Below are 24,289 nucleotides of genomic sequence, written 5' to 3'. Positions count from 1 at the left end.
TGGCAACCGGGGGAAGCGTATCCTGAGCCCTGAGCCCTGAGCCGGGGGGGGGGAGTCGGTCCGCCAAAGAGGAGGAGGGTTGATTAATTTCGAGAGCTTGCTCACAAATTTATTACCTTAATTGACGTGCGGGTTGAGCGGTTGTTTTAACATGGCACTCCTGTGATTCAGTGGATCGCTGTTTCAATAAAATATATATCCTATGTACGCGCATGATGATACTGCGTCACGCACGCACAATGGTTAAACGCAATGTTATTAACATGTTATTCAGCGTCTTTCTTTTGATCCCCCAAAAACATCCTTTGTGAGCTTGCTAATGTACGTTTCCATCTCCGAACTACAGAATTAACCTTTCTGTTCAGGTCTCTGAATGACAGCTACTGTAGGGCGGTAGAGACGCGGCTCTGGCGCGGCTGACACATATAATCCCTCTGGCCCGTACTCTCCTCTCAAGTACGAATGCCGTCAAGGCCTTCTCGTGGCAATGAAGGCTTAGAAGTCAATAAATAAGGTGTAGAAGGAGCAGAGTGGGAGAGGAGTAGTAATAATAGAGTATTACACGGACCCCTGAACACAATTCCACGTCGACGCATGGATGGAAACAGGGCTGGGCTTCTTTTTCCATACGCTGAGAGGAAAGCTACTTCAAGACGAAAGAGGCTTTCAGGTTTCTGATGTTGCCTCTCTCTCTCTCTCTCTCTCTCTCTCTCTCTCTCTCTCTCTCTCTCTCTCTCTCTCTCTCTCTCTCTCTCTCTCTCTCTCTCTCTCTCTCTCTCTCTCTCTCTCTCTCTCTCTCTCTCTCCCCGACCTTCCATTTTGTTCCTTCTTAATTTATGCCAAACTGACATCCAAGTCCAGCAGAGTTGTTTGGTTGGTGTGTGTCTATATATAGATACAGATATAGACACACTGAAATAAAGTAATGAATAAAATTATAATAATTACTTTAATTACACTTCCCACAAATAATTACCCTATAGATTGTGGTGAAGGTTCACTTCTGTTTGTGTTTGTTTGTTTGTATGCAGCTTGAAATTATGCCCGTGTGCATGTCTGTGTGTGTTTGTGTGAGTGTGCGTGTCTATGTGTCTTCATGCATGTTTGTTTGTGTCTGTGTGTCTGTATGTGCGTGTCTGTATGTGTGTTTGTGTATGTCTTCATTTATTTGTGTGTGTTTGTGTGTGTGTCTGTATGTGTGTGTGCGTGACTGTATGTGTGAGTGTGTGTCTGTGTATGTGTGAGTGTGTGTCTCTGTGTGTCTCTGTGTGTGTGTTTGTCTCTATGTGTGTGTGTGTGTGTGTGTGTGCATGTCTGTGTGTCTGTCTGTCTGTCTGTCTGTCTGTCTGTCTGTCTGTCTGTCTGTCTGTCTGTCTGTCTGTGTATGTGTGTGTGTCTGTGTGTTTGTGTGTGTGTGTCTCTCTATATGTGTGTGTGTGTCTCTATGTGTGTGTGTGTCTATGTGTGTGTGTGTGTGTGTCTCTATGTATGTGTGTGTGTGTGTCTCTGTGTGTGTGTGTGTGTCTGTCTCTGTGTGTGTGTGTGTCTCTGTGTGTGTGTGTGTGTGTGTGTGTGTCTGTCTATGTGTGTGTGTGTCTCTGTGTGTGTGTGTGTGTGTCTGTCTGTGTGTGTGTGTCTCTGTGTGTGTGTGTGTGTGTGTGTCTATGTGTGTGTGTGTCTCTGTGTGTGTCTCTGTGTGTGTGTGTGTGTGTGTGTGTCTATGTGTGTGTGTCTCTATGTGTGTGTGTGTATGTGTGTATGTGTCTCTGTGTGTGTGTGTCTGTGTGTGTGTGTGTGTGTCTGTCTGTCTATGTGTGTGTGTGTCTCTATGTGTGTGTGTGTGTGTGTGTCTGTCTATGTGTGTGTGTGTCTCTGTGTGTGTGTGTGTGTGTGTGTCTATGTGTGTGTGTGTCTCTGTGTGTGTCTCTGTGTGTGTGTGTGTGTGTGTGTGTCTATGTGTGTGTGTCTCTATGTGTGTGTGTGTGTATGTGTGTATGTGTCTCTGTGTGTGTGTGTGTGTGTCTCTGTGTGTGTGTGTGCGTGCGTACCGAGGCCCTTGGGCGTGATGCCACTGCCCTCCAGGGGGCTGCTGGCCCAGTAGTAGTACTTGAGCGTGTGCATGAGCTGTAGCACCGTGCCCACGCGCCGGATGGTCGTGTAGATGGTCGCCGTGCCGATGAACTCGGACGACAGGTATGTGTACAGGGAGAGCTGGACCTGCGTGCCGAAACACACACACACACACACACGCACACACACACACGCACACACACACACACACACACACAGAAGAGCAAACATCCAAATATTAACACATGGAAACGTGTCATATCCAGATAATACAAAAACACAGAAAGCAATTTAAACCGTATATGAATGCATATGTAACATCCATGCACACACACACACACACACACACAAACACGCACACACACAGACACATGCACACACACACACAAACACACTCATACACACAAACCCCCCTGGACACACATACACACACACAAACGGAAACACACGCAAACACAAACACACTCATACACACAAACCCCCCCTGGACACACATACACACACACAAACGGAAACACACGCAAACACAAACACACAAAAAAAACTGACAAAAACACACACAAACACCCCCCCACACACACACACACACACTTAAACAGAGTGGCCAAATCGAACGTCCACTGATGGCAGGCCTCCACCACCTCGTTCGCCTTACTCTCGCCCTAATCAAGGAACAGTGTCAACGGGCTCAGCGTTTACCCAGGCACCATTCAGGGCCCCGGCCCGGAGAGGCGTCCGAATCTAATCGCCCGAATTAAGGAGAAGCGGCCACGGAACCGCAGCCAGCGCGGCACCGCACCGGTAAGAACGGAGAGGGCAGGGGCCGTCTTCAATGGCCTTGATTACATTACGAGGACATCCCGGGCACGGTGGGGACTCCACCGACCGAACCTGGCGGGCAACGTGTGAACGCCACCAGGGCGGCGGGTCAATGGCATGAGAGGCGGCGTGAAGAGGGGGCGCACAGAGGAGAGCTGTCCATCGTCGTTTGTATTCACGTTCAACGCAAGGCCCAGCTGCCTGGCTCACCGCGCTCCAACACATTGACCCAAACAGCCGACGTGTGCTGTACCTTTGCGTGAGGCGCGCAGGACAAAAGCCAAGATTGCGAGAATGTGGTTTGATAATTGTTTTGTCCGGGGGCAGAGAGAAAACAGAGAAAGTCTGTGATTAGGCTTTTACTGTTTTTTTTTATTTGGGGGTTGTTTTTTTGTTGCCGAAATCAACATGAATTAATTAGCGATTGATAAGACTCTTAGAGGTGGATTTGCATGGTCAGGGCAGGGGGGGGGTGGGGGGGGGGGAGTACAGGAACTATAATGAGGCCCAGTCAGGGAAGGAATCTGGAGGAGAAATGAGATTAAAAGATTACATAATGTTCGGGCCCCCTGTGATTGCCTCGTTGGGTTTACATGCAGCCCTGCATTCCACGACCCCTCCGTAACCCCTGACCTATCCCTGACTCTGTGTGCCTCCCTTCTTCCATTTTGTGGGCTGCTTGGTGGTGTGGACTGTCTTCTGAACTCGGGGGGGCCTGCGAAGACCTTCAACACTCTGGGTTTAATAAAGTTAACTGGATGCGGTGGTAAATCCAAGAGAGTTAACCGCAGTCAAACTGTGACAGGCCATTACGTCGTCGTGATCAAGAGGAGTAGAAAGCCTTCTCCCAGTATCCTCTGGTTACCAGCCACTAGCCTCCCAGTGCTTCAGACTCTATCTGTCCGATGGCGGAGGGTTACCTAAGGTCAACGTGGCTCAGTGGGAACGCTGAGGTCAACTATCAAGAGACTCTCTCTCTCTTCCTTCCTTCCTCCCTCCCTCCCTCTCCATCCCTCCCTCAATCTCACCCTGGCAGCAGCAGCTGCCAGGTTGTGTTTTCTCCAATGGAGAGTCGCACCGTTTCCCCCCCAGGAGCCAATCACGGCGCAGGGGCACAGGGGAGGAGACAGGGAGGCAGGAAGTGAAGAAAATAATTGAAGTACGGAACTGACGGACCCAGCAGGGATGCCACATATACTCACATCTAGTTCAGAGCGAGAGAGACATGGAGAGACAGGGAGAGAGACTTACAGGGAGACAGAAGGAAAGAGTGAACTGAGGAATGGAATAGTGAGATAGACACATAGATGGATACATGGATAGATATATAAAGACTAAAAGGGATAGAGCAAGACAGATAGATAAAAAGATAGATAGATAGATAGATAGATAGATAGATAGATAGATAGATAGATAGATAGATAGATAGATAGATAGATAGATAGATAGATAGATAGATAGACTGAGAGAGAGAGAGAGAGAGAGAGAGAGAGAGATAGATATAGATAGACCGATGGACAGATATCTGCATAGATAGAGCGAGATAGATGCACAGACAGACCGATAGATGGATTGAAAATGCTCAAAGCCCACCGTGCCACATAAACCCTATCTTTGTTTCACTATGAATTGTGTTCTCACCCCACCCGCTGATGTATATTATGTATATCATATATATCTTATCTTAAGGACCAGCCTCTTAGGGTACCTTCAAAGGCACTTTCGATCCAATTAATATGATTTCCGATCATTATTTCATATGTACTACTGTAAAACTGTGGCCACGGCTAACCAGAGAGCTATTTTTAAGCTTGGATAGCATCGGAATGACGAGGAATGGCATTCGCTGGGCCGTTGTCTGTTGGCGAGCTGTCAGTGGACTTGTTTCCACTGTAACGCGATCCCAATCTGCTGCTTTACAACCAAAACGTCTGCCATGGAACGTGGACCAGTGAGGCCGCACAACTGGTCGTGAAAACCAGTATAGACTGTTGTTCCTGATGTGAGGGTATTTATAGTTAATCTTAATCCTGGTCTGCATACCTGGTGATTCAACAAAAGTAAAGTTTTCCGAATGATACGACCGTAAAGCTCTGCGACTGCATATAACGGTTGATATTGTATGCTAGGATTCTGCATTTAGACAATAGGTCTTTCATGGAATACATGTCCTGCCCTTGAGGGAGAATAGCATTGTTTCCTCCTCCCTCCTCTGTGTCTGACAGGAACTCCCCTGACAGATCTCTCCTTCATACTAAGAGAATTCAGAATATGGCCTGTTTCAGTCCATCTCTCTCCGCGTCGTTCTACATGCTCTCCCCTTTCCTCTCTGTTCATAACGCACACTTTCCCCCGGTGAGGTGTACGGCGTTCCGCCTCCCATTTCCAAAGGAAATTGGAAACATTTACAGACAATGATACACACACAGACTTTCACACTCAAAACTATACCATGGTAGTATCCTCAGAGACAGGGTGCGCGCACACACGCGCACACACACACACACACACACACTCAAGCACACACACACACAGAAGCACAGTCACGCACACAAACCCACACACACTAAAACTATACCAAAGTGGTACCCACACAAACATGATGCACACACACACACACACATACAGACACAATCGAAACTATCCAAAGTGGTACCCACTCACAAAGGCACAACACACGTACGTGCGCACACGCGCACACTCGCACACACACACACACTCAAGCACACACACACACACACACACACACAGAAGCACAGTCACGCACACAAACCCACACACACACTAAAACTATACCAAAGTGGTACCCACACAAACACGATGCACACACACACACACACACGTATGCGGCCCATGCATAAGGAACAGAGGTGGAGGTGCTGGGGGTGATTGAGGTGGTGGTGCAGGGTTGTAGGTGCGGTGGCTGACCTTGGCGGGGGTGTGGATCCAGATGGCGGCGTTGAAGAGGACGTGGTCACACAGCTGCTTGAGCAGCGGCGCGCCGTGGGGCAGGCCGTCCAGGTACTTGGCGAAGGACAGGAACTGCTCCAGCACCGCCCTGGTGATGTGCACCCGGGACGACTGGAGGGGGGGCGGGCAACAGGAAGTGACAACAGGAAGTGACGTCACTAAACAACCGTCACCGTGGCAACTCTTTCGACCCAACAACAAAAAACGCTTCTGTTTAAACGAGAGATACGTCATTGTTTCGTGACGCATTTTTATTGTTCTTTTTGATTATCATTTATTGGGTTATATATTTATTATTTATGTGTTTGATTATTATTATAGATATTTTTCACTTTATAGCACGTAAAGGAATTACGAATTTAGTTTAGTTAGTAATTTAGTTTTACGAATTTAGCCTATTTGGTTTGGACTAAGTTCGCCAGTGTTGGTGGAAGATGCTGATTTGTGCTGAGTGAGATTACATTAGAGCCTGTGGAGTTGTGACAAAGTGCTTTTAATATTAAACCGTTCTGCCAGACGGTTTCACATATTAAATATCCAAAAGCACTTTAAAGAGAGCTTGTAGATTTTCTATATCGGGGTCTGCCTTTGCCCGTCTAGCTTTTCAAAGGGATCTCTCGCAGTCAAATCAAAGTGACACAGAATTACTTACGATTACCACGCTGCCTATTTCAATATCATTTATTAGCCGGGCCACTAAACTGTTTGTCAATCATTTGAAGGCTTCTCATCTCCACATCGCCATAACGAAACCTTCCTGAAAATCATCCACGTAACAAAAAACGAAATATCCGACCAAGAGCCTCGCAGAGAGAGGGAAACAAAGAAATATCTAACGACAACATAACATCGAATAAAATGTACTCTATTCATCCGAGACAGGGAATTAGGGCGTCTGAACAGAAAGTACTCGATGGAAATAAGAATGAAACGAAAAAGGTCAAAACATTTAAATATTCTTTACAAACCGACAAAAGAAATACAGAAGATCAAGGGCGTAGGAACCGGGGGGGACGGAGGGGACGTGTCCCCTCCAATATCGGAGACAGGCGCATTTGTCCCACCTAAAAATTATACCGGATCTGTGAGGTTTCCGATATGTGTCCCCCCCAATGTTAAACTCATTCCTACGCCCCTGCCGAAGATATACTGCATACACAATAAGACAAGTAGAATCACCGCTTCAGGCATGAGACGGATGCTGAGTTATAGAAGCGGAGTTCCTGTGAGAGCTCCCGTGTTAAGATGTAAAGGAACAGCCATCACTGCAGGCAGATACAGACCTTCTCCAGCAGGTAGCCAATCACGAGGAAGCCTTTCCCTCCCAGCATCTGTTCCTGCATGGCCACCGAGCTCTTCAGAAGCTCCACCAGGAAGGCTAGCAACGTAGCACTGTAGCACACACATACACATGCACACACAGACAAACCCACGCACACACACAAACAGTAAATTAGCATTTTGTTTTCTCATTCCTGTATTCGGTTACATTTTCTGTCCACTTTCTGTATCAAAGTGATTGTTCCCCCGATCGGCACAAAGCACGATGTGTTGACAAGCGGCCAAATCAGGGGCTTCATTTCCATATTTCATTCGCTTCCATAAGCTGTGCTTGGTACCGCTTGGCCCGGTCGGGTTAGCTTAATTAGCTCGAGGCTAGCGCTAACTAGACAGTGTTTGGTTAGCTAAATTAGCTCGAGGCTAGCGCTAACTAGACAGTGTTTGGCTAGCTTAATTAGCTCGAGGCTAGCGCTAACTAGACAGTGTTTGGTTAGCTTAATGAGCTTGATGCTAGCGCTAACTAGACAGTGTTTGTTTAGCTTAATTAGCTCGAGGCTAGCGCTAACTAGACAGTGTTTTGTTAGCTAAATATGCTTGACGCTAGCGCTAACTAGACAGTGTTTGGTAAGCTTAATTAGCTCGATGCTAGCGCTAACTAGACAGTGTTTGGTTTGCTTAATGCTAGTGCTAACTAGACAGTGTTTGTTTAGCTTAATTAGCTCGATGCTAGAGCTAATTAGACAGTGTTTGGTTCGCTTAATTAGCGCGATGCTAGCAGTAACGAGACAGTGCTGGGGCTGACCAGACGCTGGTGTCCACGGAGCTGTCGTTGAGCTGCCGGTAGTCCAGCTGGGAGAACAGGGGAAACAGGACCTGGATGCCCCCGATGGAGTGGATGGCACTGTGGATGGAGTGGGTCACGATGGCCTTCACGTCCTGGGAAACCACGCACGCACACACACACACACGCACACACACACACACACACGCGCGCACACGCATACACACACAATGACACACATACACACACACACACACAAAGATAAACAATCACACAGGCACACACACTCACAAACACATACATACACACACACGCGCGCGCGCACATGCAGACACATACGATGACACAAATACACACACACACACACACACAAAGATAAACAATCACACAGGCACACACACTCACAAACACATACATACACACACACACACACACACAAACACAAGGCAGTGTGTCAGTGAGCCTTGTTTGTGAGCATCAGGGCATCAGCATGCATGCCAACAAGCACACTACCTCACACCGGCCTTGTCCTTGAACAGGGGAACATCTTGACTTTAAGGTTGCATTACCATTAAACCGTCTGATACGTCCTCTGATCACAGTGGATGCTGTGGTTTTCATGTCCACATTAAAAGATACTTTTCTCCCTGTCCCAAAACGCCTGATGTATGTTCTTTTGTTAAAAAGAGCTTTGTAACACGAAGGAAACACACCAAGTTGAATCGCTGGCGTTCCCGACAACACTGCTGCAGCCAGGATGCTCTCCTTTGAAATGTTCCGTTCCTGGAGGGAATGCTGGTTCTTGTTTTGGCCTGTGTGTTATGATTCACTATTCTCCAAGTACCCCGGGTTGCCAAATATGAAACATATTGGAACACAAATCAAAAAATAATAACTTTACCGCACTTTTTTCAGACACAGGAAACAAAGTGCCTCACAGCAGTCAATACAGACCCCCAAACAGGAAACACATCACCCGATGAAAAGGTATCACACTGCCTCACAGCAGCAATTACAAAACACACACACAGGTAAAATACCACACACCAAATGTTCCTGAACAGATGTGTCTGAAGAGGTTAAATGCGATGGGGACCAGACTTTGCAAGCCTTAACTTCTCTGGTAGATTGATCCAAAGTCTCGGAAACAGCAAAAAACAGCAAAGGCCTTGTTGTCCGCTGTGGTTGTGATCCTAGATTGTGGACTGGCATGCCACGCCCTATCAATGGACGTCAGCCTGCGTCAAGGCTCATAGGATAGAAGACCAGAACTATAGGGAGGGGCCAGCCAATGCCTGGCCTTAAAACTAGTAAAAATAATTAAAATATAAATTCTAAAATAATCTGCTGAAAAATGGGGATACGGTTAAAGTTTCAGATTGAAGTAATAGCCGAGGTGCAGCATTTTGGACTAACTGAATGTGGTGGTTTGATTTCTGAATATGACAGGCATACAGGGGGCTACCATCGTCAAGGCAGGAGGAACTAGACGCATGGATGAGTTTCTCCGGATTTTGGGGGGAGGAAAAAAAAGATAGAAATATAAAATAGGATACATGAGTTCTCCAAGTTTCTTTTTCAAGTTTTCTCTGCCTTAAACCAAGTACAATGACGTCAGTTTTTGGATGGTTTAATTGGCAAAGGTTGCCAGACATCCAGTATTTTATTACACTTGTGGAGGGCTGCTTTATTAGACTGGACACCGGCCCAAATGTAAAGCTGTGTGTCATCGCCATGACAGTGAAACTGGACGTTATATCTGCGGATGATGACACTGAGAGAAAATTGGGACCTAGAATTGAACCCTGTGGGACCCCATGGAGTATGTCTGTGGGGAGTGGAAAACTGAGCCAGCCATTGCCATAGAGAGGCATCTATTAAATAAGCAGGACCAGAACTAGTTTAAGGACACATCAGTGATACCTGCCTGCCTTTCCTGTCAGTTAATGAGCAAGTTATGATCGACGATGTTGAAGGCAGCTGTGAGGTTCAAAATAACTAAGATGGAGCACTCCCCAGCATCTCCATTAAGCAGGAGTTCATTACACACTGTCTAAATGGCAGCCTCCTTCTCCCTCCCTCTGTGGAGGGATCCAAAGCCAGATTGGAATATTTCCAAAAAAATATTATTTGTCAGATGGGCTACTTATTTGGTAGCTTATTTTTTTTGGGGCTTTTTCTGGGATCTTGGATGGAAATGGAGGTTATCAGTCAGGTCTGTAATTATTCAGAGGGACGGGATCTAAATATATATATTTTTAAGGTGAAGTTAGACTAAAACAGTTTTTAATTAAGTAATGACAAGAAGTCAAACAGCCATCACATCCTCGGGGCAAATTGATGACTTAACTTGGCTAACCATATTATTGAGTTCAGATAGGCACTAATGTAAAAAAACTAAGGATAAAACATTAAATTATCTGTGAGTTGAGGGCTCTAAGGTATATATGAAGTGTGAGGCTTCTCAGATGTAAGCAAACATTTTAAACTTGCAGAGGTCCGGTGATGCAGGTAAGTTAGAGTTGGGGGGGGGGGGGGGGGGGGGGGGAGACATCAACAATCCAGTGTTTAGACAGTACTTTTGGATTTTGTGCATTCTGAGGGATCAGGGTAGAAAGTAAGTATCTGGTGCATCATTAACTGCAGCATTGTATTGTAGCCAGCTCGCTCCTGGCATTGCCATTAGCCATCGTCATTAAAACGCATTAAAACTGTCTCTGGTTCTCTAACACACGCCCATGTAAACACTGAATACACCACTCAAATGCTTTAACTCACTCCCGCCACTTCATCCAAACCCCTTGCTAGCCTTTTAACAATGAGCAAATAGATGGGTTGAACATTGTGCAAATCTTTGCTTAAACTATAGGCAGGACTAAAGCTATTCAAGAAAGTCACACAAGCGCTTTTAAGGGGGACAGATGGAGAAAGCCATAAAATAAAATAAAACATTGCAACCTGTTCCTTTAATGTTTATTAAATTACCGACTACTATTATTAGTAGGTAGAGCTTTCTGGTTTCATTTGGCCGTTTAAACATTGAAATAGCTGCCAAATACGTTCATTATTATATACTAAACCTTGATTACAGTGGGAGTGTACCCTGATGGCTGGACACAACGCTACGTGACGCTAAGTGTCTAGCAGGGGGTACGTGTGCACTGATGACTGGACTGGACTCAAGGAACGGGAAAACAGGAAACAGAATTGCAGAAGAACGTGTGGTTCATTAGTTTTCGGAGATTGAGAGTCTAAAGGAATCTCAATTGTTCCTTTTTTTGGGGCATTTAATTTTGGTTTCATTTTTGTTTGAACTGAATTTCTTTTCTGAACTCCAATTATGATAATTGTTTTATTGACTGCTACTAAAACGCTGTGTTGTGTATTTCACAGCTATCTGTTTTGGTTAATAGAACAACGGTTTACTATGGTTTATTGATCTGCCCCGCACATGTTGACCGGTGACTAGACTATTCTGCTCACCCTCATCATTACCAGGCTATGTTCTGACTGGTACCCCGGCAACATGGAGACAAACCGCCACAGTACTGCCTCATCAGCTCCTTCTTTCTCTCATAATTAACCTAGAGCTTGCAGCTCCTTCATTTGTCTTCTATTATTCGTGCCTCTCTCTTCGAAGAATGGACGGGGTGATTTAAAACACAAGGGGACTTTGAAACGGGTTCTGATCGGGTCAACAGAAGCCCATGTGGCTGAGCAGATGTTCTTCTGGTTGTTCTAGAGAGTTCACCAGAACGCCAGCTTCAGGCGAGGGAGGCAGCTCGGAGGACAGGGGCCAAAATGCTTGTGGAGGTTTAGTTTGAGTTAATGATGCGCAAGCAAACAGAGGCCCATGGGAATTTATGGGGGCGGTGGAAGAATACAAATTAAACACAGTGCTAAGACGGTCAGATACACCGATTTAATAAGTTCCGTACTGCTGATTTCAGGCCGTATGAAAAAGCAGAGCGAGAAAATGGCCCTTATGATTGGCCCATCAAACCACAGGCTGCAGCCAGCGATGAAGCAAGCAAACTGGATCAACAGAGATTATACCAGCTTCTACCCGACCTACAAAGCCTTGTGCTCTTTCAAAATAAACTCCATGACCAAAGCCGTGCTCCAACATTGGTTAATCTTGGGAGTTGCGCTGGAAAGATGGAGACGGTTTAGAGTCCAGAAGGATATCACGCCCGATGCCAAATCAGCAGGATTATCATTTGCAAACAATAAATAGACGGAAATGTACACATCAGCTGATACATTTAGAGAGTGGGACTCAATGTCGCTTATCATAGTCAAAATAGAACAACAAAATAAACAGTGCCCTTCTTAAAATCTAACATTGTGCTCGGCTCGTCCTGCGCTTGTGTTCGAACAGTTTCCTCAACCTGGCGACTCATGTGGGGTGGGCGGAGTGCGCAGTACCCACCTCTAGGGGTGTCAATAACACAAATCACATAATGCACCTTTAAAAAAACCTAACAACTAAAGCAAATATTTGAATGCGGAAACACAAAAAACATTCAAAACAATCATTATCAATGTCTCCCAGCCCTACGGACAACGTTAAGATCGGACAAAGCTTTGGGATTCCCGTCGTCCGACCATGTAAAGCGTGACCCCTCTTGGCATCTGAAGAGACGACAGCCAGAACCAGAGAGAAAGGGCTGACCTGCAGCATGAGGGCGTGCGGCGAGTGGACGAAGATGGAGGCGTTCTCACGGGGCGAGGACTCCAGGCACAGCTGTGCGTCCGTGGCCTTGGCGTTGTAGGTGAAGGAGATGGAGTTGGCTAGCTTGCTGTCGTACAGCACCTGCTTGTGGTGCTCCGCCAGGTGGATGTCGCTCTCCGACTTGAACTTGAAGGTGCTCTGTGGGGGAGAGACAAAGAAATTGAACATGTAGCTCATTAGCATCGCGTAGAGTCTTAGCCTAGCTATCTTTGTTGTATACGGGGAATGGGTTAACCTAACGATTGTTAGTGCTTGGCACTTGGTTCTATAACTATCCTTACTGTACCGATATGAATATATTGTTGTTTCTCTTTCTTCTGACAAATGTACTTATTGTAAGTCGCTTTGGATAAAAGCGTCTGCTAAATGCCCTCAGTGTAAATATAAATGCAATAATGATAATACTGCATTCGGTTTATATAATCAGCCTCTATGAGTCTCTATGAGCCTACCATGGTAACATATGAGGGCTGACCATTAACATGGCCTCTGACCCGCACCCTTTCCTGAATAGTGGAGGGTTATCAAACCGGAGATACAGTGTTCCACGTTTTAACAGGGTTAGACTGACGCATTGTTTTCAACGCCACTCAATCCAGAAATGTCATATGGAGCGTCATTTCAGATCAATCGATGCTGAAAGGCCTTGAATATTGTCTTCTGAGTTTTTAATGTCAGGCTGAATGCATGCATCCTGGTTTTGTTTTAGAAGATGTCGTATTTCTCTAACAATCGATTATTATCATATTGTACGGTATACAGCGACCTTCAATAATAGCAAGGCACCCCTCTGTTTTTGGTTACTTTTCTCTACGTAAAAGGAGATAGATATGGTATGACCAAAATGTCCACCACAGCGGCCACCATCAACCACCACAACAACAGCAGGACATTATTAGCTTGATTAACACAGCAGCCGGCCAGCCACTAAATCAATTAGCCCAGGAAAACAGGCTGAGTGAGAGTGACAGAAATGCAGAACGAGGGAGACAAAGAGAGACAAAGAGTAGAGACAGCTCGCTCCTCCCTTTGTTTCTCCCTCTCTTTCTGTGTGAGGTGAGAGAGCGAGAGAAAGAGAGAGAGACAGAGCGCGAGGGAGATAGAGAGAGAGAGAGAAAGAGAAAATGGGGGAGTCGTTTGGCAAGTCATTCTAAATTCATTCTCTGTCTTCGCTTTGTACACCAACACAAAAAACATGCAGAGATAGGAGCACTGGAGAGAGAGAGAGAGAGAGAGAGAGAGAGAGAGAGAGAGAGAGAGAGAGAGAGAGAGAGAGAGAGAGAGAGAGAGAGAGAGAGAGAGTGCGAGAGAGAGAGAGAGAGAGAGTGGAACTATAAAGGATTTGAAGAAATGCCTCAAACAGGGAACAAACAGTCTTTCCTCCTCTGGTAGATCAAAGAAAATGCCACTGGAGTCTGAAATGCCCACAGAATAAAGCAACATTGTGTGTGTGTGTGTGTGTGTGTGTGTGTGTGCGTGCTTGCATATTTGTGTGTGTGCGGGTGTGTGCGTGTGTGTGAGAAGAACAAATACCCTGCAGTCACACATATTACCACACGAGTCACACAAGCACACACACACATACATTCGCGGAAGGGCTAGCGGCGTGCGCCACGTCCAACTGCGGGCTGACCTCCAGGCAAGTGGGCTTAGGAGCGCTGGAGGTGTCGGGCTCCCGGGCTGCCAGGCTTAGCCTCATTGCTCAGGAAAGCTCCCGGCTAAGACCTGGAGGCCCCTCTTGCGCAACTCCTTTCATCCGAGGTCTGCTCAGAAAAGAAGCAGGCCCCAGGCAGATCCAGCAGCGCGTATTAGAGGCAGAGCAGTTCTCAGCCTCCCCTTCCCCTCTCATAATCTCCCTCTCCCAAAAAGTTAAATCGCTGCCGACGAGGCCGAACCACCGGTTCGATTCCCACCCCGAGCATCACAGTTTAGGAATGAAACGGCCCTCGTGAAATACGATGTGAATATTGAATTCGGCGGTTAGGTTTGTTAAGCAGGATAAAAGGGAAATGCTTGTTTCTCTGTGTGGAATAAAACTGGTTTAAATCAGTTTTCGTGTGAGTCTTCGGGGTCGGAAGTTGAACCAAGCAAGCCTTGAAGTCTCCGAAAGGCACACAAACACACGCCGGTCCCTCGACCTACGGTGGTCGCCACACACCACAACCCACCTGCGGCGCTGCCTGGAGAAACAACCTTAAGGCCGGCTTTTCAGCCGAGCAGAACACAGCGCCGGGTGGGGTTGAGGTGGGAGGGTGGGAGCCAGCATCTTCTGGGTGCAGCCCATAAGTAGCGTGGGCGATGTTGTAGGGCTGCTCTCCGACCCTCCGATCACACGGTGGCTTAACTCAGTTTGATGGGCACGCCGAAAAATAGTCGTACAATTATGATGAGATGTTACAATTATAATTATGGTTGGGGTTATTGCAACCAGAAAGTTACCAGGGAGATAAAGCTTGCACTTTACAGCCTGAAACGAATAAAAGATATTCCTTTAGTATTGATCTACTGTAATCGATAGCTTCAGGTGTGTGATTCAGGTCGACACATTTTTCTAAAATAAACAGAGGCGTTTTTATATTGCCACAGCCTGCTCTCTACTTCTTCCTTATTTCATTTTTATTTTTTTATACCGCCTGGTAACCGGGGGAAAGAGAAGTTATACATTTTTTATAGGTCATCGAATGAGGCCTCGCCCAGCGGGAAATACTGCACACAGGGCGTGGCAGCTGGGATGGGTGAGTGAGTATGTGTGTGTGTGGTATATGTATGTATGTATGTATGAGAGTGTGTGTGTGTGTGTGTGTGTGAGATGTATGTATGTATGTATGTATGTATGTATGTATGTATGTATGTCTGTGATATGTATGTATGTATGCACGTATGTATGAATAAATTAATTAATTACTGTATGTATGTATGTATAAATGAATGTATGCATGAATTATTGTATGTGTGTGTGAGTGTGGTGTGAGGATAAATGTGTGCGCGTGTGTGCGTGTTACTGCCTGCGCATGCGTGCGAATCTAAGACCGCATGCATGCATGCATGCAACTTCTTATTCATGTACCTGTATTAAATAGGGTTTGTAAATGTGTAAATGAGATGAGCCATCACTTTCTCTTATGTCTCCAGGGGGGGGTTACAGGCAATCCCTAATAACAGGGAGCTCTGCTGCATGGCAGGGTTTTGGGCTGGGGTGGGGCGCTATGGGTTTATAGTCTAGACAGCGGTCGAAACACTGCAAAACACACCCGGAAGGCCAGGGACACTGCAGCAAGCAACGTCTCCCAACGTACGTGCACGCACACGCGAGACACACACACGCACACGCAAGACACACACACACACACACACACGCAAGACACACACAGAGACACACAAGCATATCAAGGCACATGCAGGGACACACACGCACATCAAGACACACGCAGGGACACACACGCACATCAAGACACAGGCGCAGAGACACACGCACACACACACACACACACACACACACACACACACACACACACACACAATCTGAGTGCACATCCATCTTCCAGCCTCACACCTGCATCGGGAACTGGGTCAGTGGTTGGCAGTGGAAGCAGTTCACATCCTCCCTCCTCAGCTCTGACGAGCTTGGACATGTGGTGGACTAATTCACAGTTTGAGTTTTTAAATCCAAAAAGCGGCACGGGGACATACTGTATTGACGAGACATGAACACGGATCATCGACCCTGAGCCAATGCCTCAATCGTGCCAGTGTGTACCATCCCGGGAACGCAGGGTTTCCCCCTGATGTCTTAGTCAAGGTGTTCAAGGAGCGGGGGGGTTTACAGTCTTCGGTGAGGGTCTCAGTTCACAATAGTATATACAACCACCTGGTGCCGCCGTTTCAATTCCATTCGAAAAGCTTTGTGGCACGACTATTGTTTTTAACAGTATTACCGATGCATTATTCATCTTTATTTTTTGTACTTGATGGAAGCATGTTTTCTTTCCCTACGAGAGTTTTGTACTTTGTTAATGCAGATAATAATAGAATAAAAAATATATATATATCTATATATAAATATAAAAAAAATGTAGATGTATTTTTTATGCATTGGTAGTCAAGGCGGGGCCCTATTGTTGTTAAGGCGGCCGCCTTAACCATACAGTGCGGGGGGAAACACTGCCGGGAACGTATTTGTATAATCTTAAAAAATCATCTGTACATTCACTAGTGACCCACTATCGGACAGGAAGCAGAGCGCATCCGAACAGCGTATCCATGGAGACGGAGCTGTTGGTTCATTAATCATGCGGTGGGCCGGCGGTGTTCAGTTCGGATTTATGACCTCTCACGATCAACAGCCCAGCTAATAACTTGTTCAGTTAATTAACCACTCAAGAACTCTCGAAAAACATATGCCCAAACACTAAGGCGCACGCACAAAGACCAACGCATGCAACACACGCACACACACACGCACACACTCACAAACGCAACCGACACATACACACACACACACACACAACAAACGCTACCAACACACACAGGCACAAACGCAACTGACACAGGCAATACACACACACACCTATACCCACACACACACATCCACACAAACACAACACCCACACCCACACACACACACCAACACAAACCCCCACACACACACCCACCCACACACACACCCACACACAGTGTAACCCATGATCCCACTTCCGTGGGTTTGCCTCTTAAGAGACAGACGAGTCGAACGAGCAGCGCTTTTCGGCTAACTACCCAGCAGCCTTTGTCCCTGGGCTGACCCTAGCAACCTGCCCATCATTATGCAGTGCTCCAACATCAAGGGGCTCCAGCTTCACACCGGCCCGTCCAGTGATGCTCTCTCCTGGGCAGCCTCTAGGCCCGAGCGCCCTCCCCACGGAGCTCGGATCAGCTCAGGAGCCACACTCTGTGACGGCAATCAGCACACGCCCACGAGCGCGCGCGTGTGCGTGCGTGTGTGTGTGTGCGGGCGGTGTGTGTGTGTACATGCATCGTGTCTCTGGGGGCTTCTTTGTACCTGTGCGTGTGTACGTGTGAAAGTGTGTGAGAGAGAGGTTGAGAGAAAGAGAAAGAAAGAGAGAGGGAGAGAAAGAGAGAGAGAGAGAGCGAGAGCGGATGTGTGAGGTGTGTGTCTTTGTGTGAGGGCGCGAAAAATCCACTTCTATTTTCTACCTGTTGAACGTGAGAACGATTTACCTTCCCCTCCGCAGCGACACGTATTAACAATAGACATTTGAATTAGCTTTAAATGTAAACGTGTCCCAATGAACCCAGGTTAACCGATGAGACGTCGGTTTGAACCCTTTTATAAGGCTGAAATATGGTCTGGAGCCCAGCGCGCCGTCCTAAAGGATACATTAGCACCAAACAAACACTGAAACTCATCCAGCGTCCATAAACGCGCGCGTCCAAACAATCGTCGTTTAGCTTATCTGTAAACGAAATGCTGGGAAACGTTGATGGCTGCTAGCTCGATACCGCCATGACGCCATAAAAACAAGAGAAAGGACCCTGTGTTGGGGATGGATGGCTGCTGGTTATTTTAAGCAATTCAAATCATAATTATAAGAAGTAAAAGTACGATTCAAGTACGATTAACAGTAACCCCAGCCTCAAGGTTCCAGGTTTGATCCCCAATGACATCTATCAACCATTCACTCAAGTCACTTTGGTAAAAGTATAAATTGGAACAGCAGTCGTCGCAGTAGTAGTAGTAGTAGTATTAGCACCCGCAGCAGTAGTAGTAATAGTAGTAGTATTAGCAGCCGCAGCAGTAGTAGTAATAGTAGTAGTAGTAGTAGCAGTAGTAGTAGTAGTAATAGTAGTAATAGTATTAGTAGTAGTAGTTGTAGTAGTGGTAGGATTGGCAGTAGTAGTAGTAGCAGAAGTAGTAATAGTAGTAGTAGTATAAGTAGTAGTAGTAGTAGGATCAGCAGGAGTAGTATTAGTAGTAGCAGTAGTAGTAGTAGTAGCAGTAATAGCAGTAGTAGCAGTAGTAGTAGCAGTAGTATTAGCAGTAATAGCAGCAGTAATAGCAGTAGTAGTAGTAGCAGTAGTAGTAGTAGTAGCAGTAATAGCAGTAGTAATAGTAATAGCAGTAGTAGCAGTAGTAGTAGCAGTAATAGCAGTAGTAGTAGCAGTAATAGCAGTAGTAGTAGCAGTAATAGTAGTAGTAGTAGCAGTAATAGCAGTAGTAGTAGCAGTTATAGCAGTAGTAGTAGCAGTAATAGTAGTAGTAGTAGCAGTAATAGTAGTAGTAGTAGTAATAGCAGTAGTAGTAGCAGTAGTAGTAGTAGCAGTAATAGCAGTAGTAGTAGTAGCAGTAATAGCAGTAGTAGTAGTAGTAGTAGTAGTAGTAGCAGTAGTAGCAGTAGTAGCAGTAATAGCAGTAGTAGTAGTAGTAGTAGTAGTAGCAGTAATAGCAGTAGTAGTAGTAGCAGTAGTAGTAGCAGTAGTAGTAGTAGCAGTAATAGCAGTAGTAGTAGTAGTAGTAGTAGTAGTAGTAGCAGTAGTAGCAGTAGTAGTAGCAGTAGTAGCAGCAGTAGCAGTAATAGCAGTAGCAGTAGTAGTAGCAGTAGTAGCAGTAGTAGTAGCAGTAATAGCAGTAGTAGCAGTAGTAGTAGCAGTAGCAGTAATAGCAGTAGTAGCAGTAGTAGTAGCAGTAGTAGCAGTAGTAGTAGCAGTAGTAGTAGGCACTGTCCTCAGTACCTTGTAGCCGGGGCCCAGCTGGTGGATGGCAAAGATCTGTGCGGGGTTGAGGGCCTCGCTGAACACGTACACGGCCCCCAGCTGACCGCAGAACACCCGGTTGGCGTCGGCCGTCTCCGAGGAGCCCAGGAAACACTTGTCATAGCTCTGGCGGAGGAGGGAGGGAGGGAGGGTTAGGCAGGAGGAGAGCAGGAGGAGACCAGAATGACACATCATAGCTAGCATTGGTTTCTGGGGGATGGGGGGATAACCAAGCTAAATGCATTACACTACGGGTCACCGCTATCTGTTATTTTCACATCCCGTAAACCTAGAGAGGTAACACAGGGTTTCTGCTAACAACGTTGTTTTTCTGCTTAGAACATCTGCTAATAACATGGGTTCCCTGCTCATAACATTGGCTTTCTGCTTATAACTTGGTTTTTCTGCTATTGACATGGGGTATCTGCTAATAACATAGGGTCTCTGCTAATAACATGGGGTCTCTGCTAATAGTAGGTTTTCTCTACTAATATCATGGATTTTCTGCTAATAACATAGTGCTAATAACATTGGCTAATAACATGGGTTTTCTGATTATAACATCTGATTATAACATCTTCTAATAATGTCCGCTAATAACAGGGCTTTTCTGCTTATACCTTTTGCTAATAACAGGGCTCTTCTGCTTATAACATCCACTAATAACATGGCCTTTCTTATTTGCATAACTTCTGCCGTAATGTCTCCTTCCTCGCAGTTCCCTTCTCCCCAGGGCTGACGTTATTCCTCATGTCGTCTAGAGCAAATGGGTCTATGATGAGGAGGACAGGCACAGCGTTCACCCTCACCTTCTGGAGAAGCGTTGCAGCCTGACTTCTCCTCCAATCTCACCACTGCTCTCCCTCCAAAACCCATTTCTCTGTCTCCAGAGTGGAGGTACCAGGAACCCTAATAGCAGACAGCGGGGCCTCTCCGGGGGAGTGTCGCATCGCTTTCTCTGAGAGCCTACAAACCCTCGCTAAACAAGGGGATCCGGTCCCGGCGGTAATGGGCTCCGTGCTGTGATATTGGAGAGCAGTGGTCTGGTCAGGGCGACCCGTCACCTACTGACCACACCAAGAGGCCTACCTCTTCAGAGTCTGAACAAGAACCACAACTAGCAAAAAGGAGGACGGGGCAGCGACGCGCTCTTACATCATTTGTGTTGACGTGCCAGGCCATGTCGCCGTAGGAGACCAGCTGTCCGTTGACATAGCAACGGATCTCAGAGTTCCTCCAGCGGTTGTAGATGTGCACGATGCTGATCATGTACCACTGGAGCGGAGCGGAGGAAGAGGAGAAGAAGCAAACGAAACACAACACACACAGGGCATTTAGACCAAGGACTGACATTTACTGAGAGAACACAAAACATGGAATGAACACACAAAACAGGAACCCCCCCCCTAAAACACCCGTGAGCATTTCGTTTTTATAATCCAGTCCTCGGTGACATTATCAGCAGGACGGAACAGACAGCAGCAAGGGCAGCGTGACCACTGCGATGAATGAGGATGATGACAATTACTCATCTAGCACCACTAAATACCCCTGACCCATTCACCGTTTAATCTGTTACCAGCATCCACTATTCATGAACCTGTGTGTGTGTGTGTGTGTGTGTGTGTGTGTGTGTGTGTTTGTGTGTGTGTGTGTGTGTGTGTGTGTGTGTGTGTGTGTGTGTGTGTGTGTGTGTGTGTGTGTGTGTGCGTGCGTGTGTGTGTGTGTAAAAAAAGGCGAAAGAGACGAAAGATCTGTCCTAGGGATTACAAATGGCAATGAATGACATGCCCCACACACACACACACACACACACACACACGCACGCACATGTTGCGAAAGATGGAAGTGTTAAGTGATCAAATAAAGCCACTGTGATCTGTTATGCAGCATCCATATTCTACACACTCAGCACTTTGCTTTAAAAGTGTGAGTGTGTGAGTGTGTGTCCACTCATGAAGATGAACCAGCATGTGTGTGTGTGTGTGTGCGTGTTTGTGCTTACCTTTGTGCTTATGTGTGTGTGTGTGTGTGTGTGTGTGTGTGTGTGTGTGTGTGTGTGTGTGTGTGTGTGTGTGTGTGTGTGTGTGTGCATACGTACTGGATGTTTGTATGTGTGTAAGTGCATATGTTTACTTGTGTGTATGTGCATATGTTTACGTGTGTGTATGTGAATATGTTTACGTGTGTGTGTGTGTGTGTGTGTGTGTGTGTGTGTGTGTGTGTGTGTGTGTGTGTGTGTGTGTACAGCAGGAGAACGCTGACCTTGCCGTTCTCCAGCAGTGTGCTGCTCTTAATTGACAGACCTTATCTACACCCTCAACAGCCTCCCAGTGTGTGGAGAGAGAGAGAGCGAGAGCGAGAGAGAGAGAGAGAGAGAGAGAGAGTATACAATAATATAGGACAGTACACAGAGTACAGTGTAGAGAGTGAGAGAATAGAGCGGAGAGAGATAGAATGTGTTTACATAGAGGATATAGAGAGTGTATATAGGGAGAGCACATCGAGAGCTTATAGAGAGAGAGAGAATTTGTTAACAGAGAGTATATAGAGTGAGAGAATGTAAAGAGTGTATATAGAAAGAGAGAGATAGAGAGAGAATGTAAAGAGAGACAGGTAGAGAGAGGAGAAGTGAGAGAGAGAGAGAGAATTTGTTAACAGAGAGTATATAGAGTGAGAGAATGTAAAGAGTGTATATAGAAAGAGAGAGATAGGGAGAGAATGTAAAGAGAGACAGGTTGAGAGAGAAGAAGCAAGAGAGAGAGAAAATTTGTTAGAGAGTATATAGAGTGAGAGAATGTAAACAGTGTATATAGAAAGAGAGAGATAGAGAGAGAATGTAAAGAGAGACAGGTTGAGAGAGGACAAGCGAGAGAGAGAGAGAGAGAGAGAGGATTTGCCTTGTCAGTAAACAGTGTTGTGTGTTTACGTCCCACAGGAGGGCCAGACCGTGAGGAAGAGGATAAATGAATATATGCCTGTCTGGCATTGAAGCAGCATGTATATAAAGTACGTGTGGCCCCATGAAAGTGTGCTCTGATGCGTGAGTGCAGCGGTTTAGAAGCGCCGCTCGCAGACAAATGGGCTTTGTCTGGTCTTACCTTGCGGGGCTGGAAATCATATTTCACGCAGTGCTGAAAGCCTTTCCCTTTCGACTTGAGTGACGTGACGATCAGACAGTTCCCGACAAAGTGGGCAGAGTAACCGATGCCTTTGCTGGTTCGGAAACTACCGGGAAACACAGGAAGCAGGATCAGTTTATCCATCCAAAAACATTTTGAGAGTATTTTGCTACTGAATGAATTGAAAACAGTATTTTTGTTGGACAACATGAAAAGATGCTTTGGAAAAAACATGAATGAGTGACCGGCAGGTAGAATTATTTCTCAAATCAGTTCCGCTAAAACAATAATTATGATGGACGCCCGAACATAAACACAGTAATTTGGCCTTGATTTTATAAGATTTTTTTTTTAGCTGTAATGATTTCTTTGTGTGGTTCCACTTTATTGGCACAGACAACAAGACTGAAGGTTCAGCATGCTATCCCATCATGAGAAGGTAGTAACCTGGTAGTTAGCCACTAAATCACCTGAGCAGTTACGTTTAAAGCCAGCAATCGTTAAAGTCAGCACTAAGTTACCATAAGACGTGAATAAAGGCAATCCTTTAAGAAAAAATCCTTGAAGCAATTCAGACTCGCTTTTGCTTGGGATCTTCACCAAAACGTTCAATTTAACACAGTTTTCAACCGAGACACTTTGATTGGGTTAGGGGTCAGTTAACGACCCCTCAACGTTTTAAAGAGTAATTCAAACACGCCAATTAACTTATGTACATTGCAATAATAGCCACACAAACAATTGTTGTGTCTGCCGATTGGAAATCTAACTAATCCTGCCTCCCTCCACTTTGCAGTGTCCTGATTTCCTTCCCACTCACACATAACCTGCGCACACATAATCCTGACTCGCTGCCGGGCTGCTTGCGCACACAAAAGAAACACACATTCCATAACTAAAATAGACCTAAAAGGCTGCATGTGTGTGGGCACGCAAACACACTAACAGACAGGCACACGCGTGTGTGCACCAACACAGACACACACACACACATGCACACAAACACACACACACGCACACACGCACACACACACACACACACACACACTTACACACAGACCGATGGCGTGGGGGAGAAAGCTTACAGTAAAATATAAATCCCTCTAAAGCTAATTCCTGGTGCATGTTAGGAGCGCTTGCAGCGTGTGATCTGCAGCTCCAAGCGGCTGTGAAGGCCGGTATTAGGCATGGGACTGTAGTAGCGGCTACAGCTGCGGGAGGCTGATAAGACGCGGGCCAGAAAAGAAGGGAAGAGGAGGGGATTCTCAGCCCCCATAGTCGCTCATCGCCTCCTATATTCCGCCATCATCACCAGCGCAGCCCGCCCTCCCTCCCTCCCTACTCAGCGAGCTCACCATGACAACCCGTTACTAAGGAAACAGGATGAGATGCACTCTCACTCTTGCTCTCACGATCAGAGCTCGTCCATATTGACTCAGTGGGTAGAGAGCAAGTGTGTGCAGCAGGTGGCTGTGGATGTCTCTCCCCCCCCCCCCAGCCTGCCTCCCCCCAGTGTTTCTAAAACGCAGGCTCCAGCCTGCTATCTAAATAGGGCAAGCCAGAGGAAGAGGAATCGCTGAAGTTCACTTTTTAGAAAGAGAGCAGAGCGAGAGAGAGAAAGGGAGCGCTGGTTAGAACCAGACGGAACCGGCCGCCGTAGCTAATTACGCCGCTAATGGCAGGTGATGGCGATCGAGCAGACACTGGGCTAACGGTGCACACTGCGGCACTATCCAGAACATCGGTCCAGGAGCACAGAGT

At 46.4% G+C, this 24,289-nt stretch overlaps 1 protein-coding gene across 1 annotated transcript in view; it reads right to left on the bottom strand.

The window, feature by feature from the left end:
• The window catches only part of nbeaa (neurobeachin a), a gene marked incomplete at both ends in the record, with an annotated part of 120,807 nt that overhangs the window by 59,608 nt on the left and 36,910 nt on the right, over positions 1 to 24,289 (bottom strand). The window contains 8 exon segments of the mRNA XM_079737547.1: positions 2,049 to 2,217; positions 5,818 to 5,970; positions 7,143 to 7,251; positions 7,943 to 8,076; positions 12,597 to 12,794; positions 19,386 to 19,532; positions 20,562 to 20,681; positions 22,508 to 22,634. Coding sequence (XP_079593673.1) covers positions 2,049 to 2,217; positions 5,818 to 5,970; positions 7,143 to 7,251; positions 7,943 to 8,076; positions 12,597 to 12,794; positions 19,386 to 19,532; positions 20,562 to 20,681; positions 22,508 to 22,634 — 1,157 coding nt within the window.

This window comes from Pollachius pollachius (genome assembly GCF_949987615.1).
Source record: "Pollachius pollachius genome assembly, chromosome: 6".
Classification (NCBI taxonomy): Eukaryota; Metazoa; Chordata; class Actinopteri; order Gadiformes; family Gadidae; genus Pollachius; species Pollachius pollachius.
This window is presented reverse-complemented; position numbering and strand designations above follow the sequence as displayed.